Consider the following 8,760-nt stretch of genomic DNA (forward strand, 5'->3'; position numbering starts at 1 on the left):
CTCTCTCACACACTCTCCTTCTGCTTCCCTCTCTCTCTCTCTCTCTCTCTCTCTCTGTCTCTGTCTCTCATTGCCTGGCATCCTCCCTCTCTCTCTTCCTCTCTCTCCCCCCCTCCCCGATGCCCCCTCTTGTCGTCCTCTCCTTCTCTCCCTACTCCACCTCCCTCCGCCCCCCTCTCTCTCACACATGGTTTGTTTCTCTCCCTCCTCTCTCCTTCTCCCAGGTGTAAATACTGTGACCGCTCCTTCAGCATCTCGTCCAACCTGCAGAGACACGTGCGTAACATCCACAACAAGGAGAAGCCCTTCAAGTGTCACCTGTGTAACCGCTGCTTCGGCCAGCAGACCAACCTGGACCGTCACCTGAAGAAGCACGAGCACGAGAACCTCCCCGGTGGGCACACGCACACACACATACACACACACGAACACACACACACGCGCGCACGCACACGCACGCACGCACGCACACACATACACACACACACGAACGCGCACACACACGCACACACACACGCATGCACGCACACACGCACGCACACACGCATGCACACACTCACACGTACCTCTCTCTCTCTCACCACACATACACACACACACACACGCATGCACGCACACACTCTCTCTCACACACACACACACACGCACACACCTTCCTACTGTACCCACCGGCCAATGAAACGTGACCCAACTTGATCCAACACCGACACCGACCCAGCCCAGCCCAGCCCAAACCATGCCCACTACCCGTAGTCCCATTCAGAGGCGTGGAGAAGGGCTGTGTTCTAGAACGTGTCCTTGTGTTCTAGAACGCGTCCTTGTGTTCTAGAACGTGTCCTAGTACTCTATCCAGAGTGTATATTACCATGTACCATATTACCAAAGAACGCACTTTGGAACACCCAGCCTACGGTTTGGCAAACTGAAACGTGAGCAGCACATTCCAGCACGTTTCACACCGCCCGATTCTAACCAGGCAATCCGCCGGGCCGCTCGGCCTCGTGGGTCGTCCACTGCTAAAATAGGCTGCGTTCGTCAAATTCGTTCTGGAATCTGATCAGCACTCATGGAATTCCCCTTGTCCAATCGAACGACTCGGTCCCTTAACGACGTCGAACCCGGCGTGCGCTCCTGCACTCTCGGAGCGATTTATTTTTACGAACGCAGCCATAGCGGTGGCGGTGGTTCGCTAGCTCAGGAGCATCGGAGGCGTGTTTAGCGCTCACACTGACGAGCGCGCGTGTGTTTGGGATGATAGCATGATGCATATTGATACCGCTCAGAGTCATTTGCAGTATATTGACTACAGTCGACGATGGCTGTGCAGTATATCGTGTGACTGACGTGTGTGTGTGTGTGTGTGTGTGTGTGTGTGTGTGTGTGTGTGTGTGTGTGTGTTCTCAACAGTGAGCCAACACTCTGGGATGCTCTCCAACCTGGGAACCAACATTTCGTCCCCCAACTCCGAGCCAGACAATCATGCACTTTTAGACGAGAAGGAGGACTCCTACTTCTCAGAGATCCGCAACTTCATTTCCAACAGCGAGCGGAACCAGGCGTCCAGCTCCACGGATAAAAGGTACGGGATGAACGGGCCTTCCACACATTCTCACACGCACACACACACACACACACACACACACACACACACACACACACACACAGGCAGGCAGACACACACAGGCAGGCAGACACACACACGCAGACAGATACAGACTGGCAGACAGACACAGACACACACACACACACCACACACTTTAATACATATACCAAACCAATTCAAACGACAAGTCATTTCATCTCCACCCAGGGTTGCTTCACTCAGTCAGAACCAGAACCACACTAGTGCCTCCCCCTCCCTCCCTCCCTCCCTCCCTTCCACAAACACAACACTCCTTTATGGTCTGGATTAAACCCTCAAAAGCAGCCTACAGACAATAGTCGTCCAGGTTCCAAAGCAGCGGTCGATGGCTGGGACTTCTACTGGCTCTGACAGAGAAAATATGGGCGCTGTCTTCTCGAATAAGCATAAGGGCGGACATGGTGGATTCTTTGGACCACATGTCATGGCACCTCCTTGCCTTGAGTTCAGCCTCCCTTCTCCACGCCAGCGAAAGAGACTCCTGCTCTGTCTTTCGTCTGTCTGTCTGTTTCCTCCCTTTCTACGAATCTCTCTCTCTCTCTCTTTCTTTTGGACTCTCTCTCCCTCTGTCACTTTGTCTCTCTCTGTCTAACCCCCCCTACCATCTCTTCTGTGTCTCCATCTCTCTTTCCCCTCTCTTGTCAGGAGAGATAATGGCCAACAGACTCGGGGGGTAATTTAGCTCTCTTGCCATCTGGGATCAAAAGTGCGTCTCATCCAGAACAAGTCAGCTTGGCATTTTAATATCTGTAATTCAACATAAGTGTTCTGCTTTCTGTCCGACCACAGACACACACCCACCCACCCACAGACACACACACTTTGAGAAACCCCCCCCCCCCGTATCTGTGTGTCGCTCATGCGTCTTCCTACCACAAAGCCCCCCCCCCTTTGTAAACAAAGTCAAAGTCAGTCAAAATAAATGTGCTGTCCCAATCGTCTGGGAACTCTTTCTAGGCTGCTGAGGGGGGGGGGGGTGTCGGGGGATTTGTGGGGGGGGGGATATAGAGCTGCACCAGGCGTTTCCTGTGCTGGAGAGCTGTGCGGAGCGCCTCTTCTGGCCCCCGAATACAGAACCCCAGGCTGGCCGGGACTGTAGCTAGAGCTGGGTCTGGGTCTGGGGGTAGGGTGGGTCTGGGTCTGGGGGTAGGGTGGGTCTGGGTCTGGGGGTAGGGTTGGTCTGGGTCTGGGGGTAGGGTTGGTCTGGGTCTGGGGGTAGGGTTGGTCTGGGTCTGGGGGTAGGGCTGGGGGTAGGCTGGGTCTGGGGGTAGGGTTGGGGGTAGGCTGGGTCTGGGGGTAGGGTTGGGGGTAGGCTGGGTCTGGGGGTAGGGTTGGGGGTAGGCTGGGTCTGGGGGTAGGGTTGGGGGTAGGCTGGGTCTGGGGGTAGGGTTAGGGGTAGGCTGGGTCTGGGGGTAGGGTTGGGGGTAGGCTGGGTCTGGGGGTACGGTTGGGGGTAGGCTGGGTCTGGGGGTAGGGTTGGGGGGTAGGGTTGGGGGTAGGCTGGGTCTGGGGGTAGGGTTGGGGGTAGGCTGGGTCTGGGGGTAGGGTTGGGGGGTAGGCTGGCAGCACGGTTCCCTGAGGGAGACTCAAGTTGAGCCATTTATCTGGGAGATACACTGATGGAGCTCTCCCGCCCCCGCCCCCCACCCCGCTAACACAAACACCCAGCTGACGTGTTTAGACTAAATGACAGAACCCAGGGCCCGGTGTGTCAGAGCCCAGCTTGTCTCCTCACACACGCATGGACATTCTCCCCCTCCTTCAGCACCCGGCCATTTGATTATGGGGATATTTAATCTAGATTGAAAGAGGAGAACAAGCGAGGGGTATTCCACCCCCCCTCCTCCCCCCGCTCCCCCCCATTCCAAACGTACACCCCACCCACTGTGTGACCCAATCCCCTTCCCCGTACACTTCCCCCGAGCGCTATCCCGTCTGATTTGATAAATGTCCGACCCTGCCCCGTTTTTCTCTGTGGCAAAACTTCTGGAAGGGTACATTCCCCCCCACCCCCCTCCCCCTTGAGGAAATGACATCATGAGCCATGAAGCTGTGTGTGTGGGGGGGGGGGGGGGGGGGCTGGAAAATGTGAAGGCAGCAGGTCATAATGGTTGTGTGCTGATAGCCTGTTTGCAGAACACGCCGCCAGTGCACTCCTTCATTCACACACACACACACACACACACACACACACACTGCCTCCTCCATAATTGGGCTTGACCCCTCTTTCCTTTGCTTCCCAGGAATTAGCCAATTAATCATTCCCACTCGTTTCCTTTGAAAATGTCCGCTCGCCGATTGTCAGCACGCATGTTTGTTTGCTTGGACAGTGGAGTCGGGCTCTGTGTGTTGTCATCACAACTGCCCTGGCAGCATATTTATTGCTCCGTCTCTGTGCAACGATGACTCATCGCTCCAAGTGGACGGATGACAGACGATGATGATGCCTGGCCAACTCAGACCAGGCCCGAAGCTGCCCCGCCCTTATATGGAGTAAAGATGTTCACAGAACTAAGATTAGGACTCAGGGCACGTCGAAATAGTCTATATAGGCTTCCTTTTCCTTGTCTCCTCTCCTTTTCCTTGTCTCCTCTCCTTTTCCTTGTCTCCTCTCCTTTTCCTTGTCTCCTCTCCGTTTCCTGGTCTCCTCTCCTTTTCCTGGTCTCCTCTCCTTTTCCTTGTCTCCTCTCCTTTTCCTGGTCTCCTCTCCTTTTCCTTGTCTCCTCTCCTTTCCTTGTCTCCTCTCCTTTTCCTGGTCTCCTCTCCTTTTCCTGGTCTCCTCTCCTTTTCCTGGTCTCCTCTCCTTTTCCTTGTCTCCTCTCCTTTCCTTGTCTCCTCTCCTTTTCCTTGTCTCCTCTCCTTTTCCTGGTCTCCTCTCCTCTCCTTTTCCTGGTCTCCTCTCCTTTTCCTGGTCTCCTTTCCTTACCGGGAAACCCTTCTCACCTGACCACATGACAGAAGACACACTCAACGACCTGCCCCCGGACCACCACCAATGACCACCCTTTCTTGTTTTGTTTTCCACAGCTTAGTAGTATTGATTGGGTAAAGTCTTATGTGTGTGTGTGTAGGGGGGGGGGGGGGGTGGTGGAGCAATGCTGTGCAAAAGCGAAATTCTGACCCATGACCCCCCCCCCCCCCGCCCCTCAGGTCAGACCTTGCGGAGGAGGAGCGCCCGTCAAGCCACAGCCTGTCCAACAACTCCAAGCTGGGGGGAGGCGGGGGGGGGGGCAGGCTGGAGGAGGAGGAGGAGGAGGAGGCAGAGGGGGACGACGAGGAGGAGGAGGAAGGCAGCCTGACGGAGAAGTCTCAGGACGAGGCACCAGAGTCCCCCTCCCCGGCCGTCGCCATGGCGACCTCGGGGGCGTACGAGGAGGAGGAGGAGGAAGAGGAGGAGGCCGCGCCGCTGGCCATGAGCTATGAACACACCCGCAGGTGAGCCCTGGCTGCCACACACACACACACACACACACACACACACACACACTCAGTCTTAGCAGCCACAGTCACACCACAGTTGAGCACACTTGAGCAGCACTGGACTCTGATGGTACAATGGATCCGGAGGGTTGTCCAAAGCGTCCCTCAAGTGTTTGGACCAGGTCCGCGCGGATGTCACCACCACAGCACCATGTCACAGCCACAGCCCTCCACCTCCACCTCCACCACCACCGTCTCCTCCACTCACTCACACCTCCTCTGTCTCTCCTCCTATTCCAACTAACACGACTAATACTGGTCCGATGTTTCACGCGTGGTCGACCGTACACCCCAGTAGCCAGTTCAGAGGTCGGCGCGTTAAGAGTTTGGATGCAGCGTCATAGAAATGACTGCCGACATCACTCTGATGTCCCGTTCCATCTCCATCTTTCTGTCTTGTCTTGTCTGTCTGTCTGTCTGTCGGTCTCTCTGTATGTCTCTCTGTCTGTCTGTCTATATTGTCTTGTCTTGTGTTGTCCTGTTTGTCATTAAGAGTCTCAGGGCCCTTTCATCCTCTTGCATCCAATGATGAAGCTTTTTAGCATCGACTTCATCTTAGGCTTACCCAGTCCAGAGATACCCACGGCGTCCCAAAAGAAAGGCATGCAATGACGCACGGCTTCGGTGTTGATGGCGAAATCTCTGTGGGTTTCTTTTTTTGTGTGAAAGCTTGGAAGAGGAGGATGACGTGGCTACTGTTGCAGCCTGTGAGTCAGTGATAAACTCTGACATGCAGATAGAAAACAAACAGATCCAAACAAAACAGCACACAGCAACACGCAGGGTCCGGTACCGCCATACAAATGTCCCCAAGGGGCTTCTTCCATAGTCAAAAGAAGTCGAAAAGCCATCTGTCCCGTCAATCCGTTTCATTCATCTCTCCGTCCGTCCGTCCGTCCGTCCCCCATGCATGATGTGCCACCACCGCCGCCCCCCCCCCCCTCTTCAGTCCAGGTGCCAGAGGCAGTGTTTGGTTGGGCTAACATGAGGTCAACTCCCCCTCCCTTCCTTCTTTTCCTTCCCTCCACCACCCTCCTTTCCTCTTCTCCTGTCTCCTTCCCCCTCGATCATTCCCTCCCTCCTCCTATTATCCCCCCCTTATCGCTCTCTTTTACCTCCCTTCCTTCCTTCCTTCCTACCGTCCCTCCCTCTTCTCATCTCTCCTTTTCCCCCTCCATCGTTTCCTCCCTCATCCTATCCCTCCCTCCCCTGGTCCCCCCCCCTCCTCCTCCTTGGTGCAGGTGTATAGAGGAGGCTGGCCCCTTGTTAGACCTGGAGGGCCTCCCCAACTTCCCCAAGGGCCTGGAGGGCCTACCCAGCCTCCCCGGCTTCTCCAAGGGCCTGGAGGTGCTTCAAAAGGCCAGCGGCGACGAGCCCTTTGACGTTAAAGACATATTTAACACCTCACTAGAGTCGGAGGCGTTGAAAGAGACTCTGTACAGGCAGGCTAAAACCCAGGTAGGTTACTCCACATCCTGACTACGGATATCCGCAGAAAGAGAAAAGACGGGGGAGGAGGAGAAAAAAATAAACGCTTTTTGAGATGTAGAAACAACAACAGAACTAGAGTTGGTGTGAGTCCCTCTGTGTGAAAAAGAAGCTAGACACTCAAGGTTGCCTTTTTTTGTTGTAGTTGTGGACGTTTGTGTACGGTGGGGGAACGGAGGCCCGCTCCAGTGGCCTCACCCCCTGTTCGTCATGACGCTGTCCCCTCACTTACCTACTAACTGATAATATTAACTCTTCTCCTTGTTCTGTGAATCTCTATTGTAACAGCTGAAATGAACCATGTCAAACTGTTCCGATTTCCAAAAACGATCACCTTTGGTTTCTTGCATGTAGACGTAGCTATAGGCTCCTCTCAGGACATTGTTTCGCATCGCACATTGATGCTAAATCAAATGACATGTATTACAGTGCTCTTGGTTGGTCTGATCAAAGTAAAGAGAGAGAGCCTCTGAATTTGTTCCTGACTCATGGTCCCATCTTTGTTGTTTTTCTCCCTCTCTCTCTCTGTCTCTCTCTGTCTCTCTCTGTCTCTCTCTCTCTCTCTCTCTCTCTCTCTCTCTCTCTCTCTCTCTCTCTCTCTCTCTCTCCTCCAGGCTTATGCAATGATGCTGTCTCTGTCAGAGAACAACCCTTTGCACGCGTCCTCCCAGAACTCTCTGGATGCTTGGCTGGGCATGGGAGGGGGCTCGTCAGAGACGAGCAGCTTTCACCCGCTCAACCACATCTAAGAGAGTTGGAAAAAGAGAGAAAGAGGAGGGAGGAGGAAGAGAAGGAGGGGAGGGGGCAGTAATATCACAATGAAGAGAAACAGAGACAAGGGAGGAAGAGAGACAGAGAGAGGGAGGCTACGGAGGATAATTCTACATCACACACCCCTCGAGTCTGAGAGGAGGGGACTCGTGTGTGTGTGTGTGTGTGTGTGTGTGTGTATGTGTGTGTTTGAGAGAAGGGCCCCTGAGAGAAACATTCACAGAGAGGTTGCACCACTCAGCCCCTGTAGGTGTGAAGGACATGGACACATCCCAGCCCTCTCACTCACTCACTCACTCTCCTAGGAGCCCTACCTACCCAGAGACGGTCACGTAGGAGCGTGCCACTGAGAAAGTCTATCTACACAGTCTACTACCAACAATGTCCTATTAGCAGCATAGTAGATATGGAACACAATGCTCTGCATGTCCACTTGGGGGCACTATTGTGCTCTTTCACCGGCTAGGAGGAGCACCAGTTGCAATATCGTGGCTACTACCAGTCTTATCTTCCCCCAAAGAACCCCTTCATTGTGTCCAAGGCCTTCACTCTCTTCATTGTGTCCAAGGCCTTCACTCTCTTCATTGTGTCCAAGGCCTTCACTCTCTTCGTTCCTCTTTTCAACTATGACCACAGAATCAACGAAACCACAATACTAAATGTTACTATAGGAAATGACACTCTGGGTTTTGTTTAGAAAGAAAGTACCATACGATGTATAGAGCTTTGAGTGATTATGATGTCATGGTAAATGATTCCCCCCCCCCCCCGAACATAAAATGTGCATTGCAGAGGGCAAAGTCTGAACTTCAAAAGTTATCCAGTTTGATCAGTAATATGGTGAATTAATTATCGTCCGTTGATAGAATAGGAGAAGCTCATCTTCCTCCTCAGTTGTTCATTTGTTATTTGTTATCATTATTTTCCATTTGATGTTTTATTTTTTTGCTCTTTGATAAAACAGTATTGTCTCTTTTTAGGCACTTCGGTGCTAAAATGTTAATATAATTATTTAGTGAAGGACCAAAATTGTATGATATTGTTGTATGATGTACAAAATAACCTGGACGTTCATAGCAAGAGTGGTATGTGCCAAATAACCCATAGAAAATGTTTTGTTCTCTGACAATCATTTCTTTTTCAAGGGGTTTGCATTGCTGTCATAGTTGTTTTGTTGTTGATGTTATTACCTTCTTATATATTTGATTTAAAGAGTGTGTGTATTCTATTTATTTTAGTTGTTTTGTCATGATTGGAGAAAAGTGACAAATGAAAAAGAAAAAAAAAGTCATTTTATCCCTCTTTACTCGTTGCTGAAGGAATGAAGGTGCATCGAAACTTGATTTGAGATTCTAAATCTCTTGTTTTAATGCCTTTTT

The 8,760-nt window shown here is 52.4% G+C and overlaps 1 protein-coding gene across 1 annotated transcript in view; it reads left to right on the forward strand.

Annotated features, from left to right (window-relative positions):
* prdm16 (PR domain containing 16) overlaps positions 1–7,359 on the forward strand; it is a gene marked incomplete at both ends in the record, with an annotated part of 201,750 nt that extends 194,391 nt beyond the window's left edge. Inside the window, 5 exons of the mRNA XM_080533968.1 lie at positions 225–394; positions 1,408–1,579; positions 4,793–5,077; positions 6,364–6,580; positions 7,225–7,359. Coding sequence (XP_080390094.1) covers positions 225–394; positions 1,408–1,579; positions 4,793–5,077; positions 6,364–6,580; positions 7,225–7,359 — 979 coding nt within the window. The remainder of the gene's footprint in view (positions 1–224; positions 395–1,407; positions 1,580–4,792; positions 5,078–6,363; positions 6,581–7,224) is intronic.
* Between the last annotated feature and the right edge of the window lie 1,401 nt (positions 7,360–8,760).

Source organism: Nansenia antarctica (assembly GCF_963989245.1).
Source record: "Nansenia antarctica genome assembly, chromosome: 6".
Lineage (NCBI taxonomy): Eukaryota > Metazoa > Chordata > Actinopteri > Argentiniformes > Microstomatidae > Nansenia > Nansenia antarctica.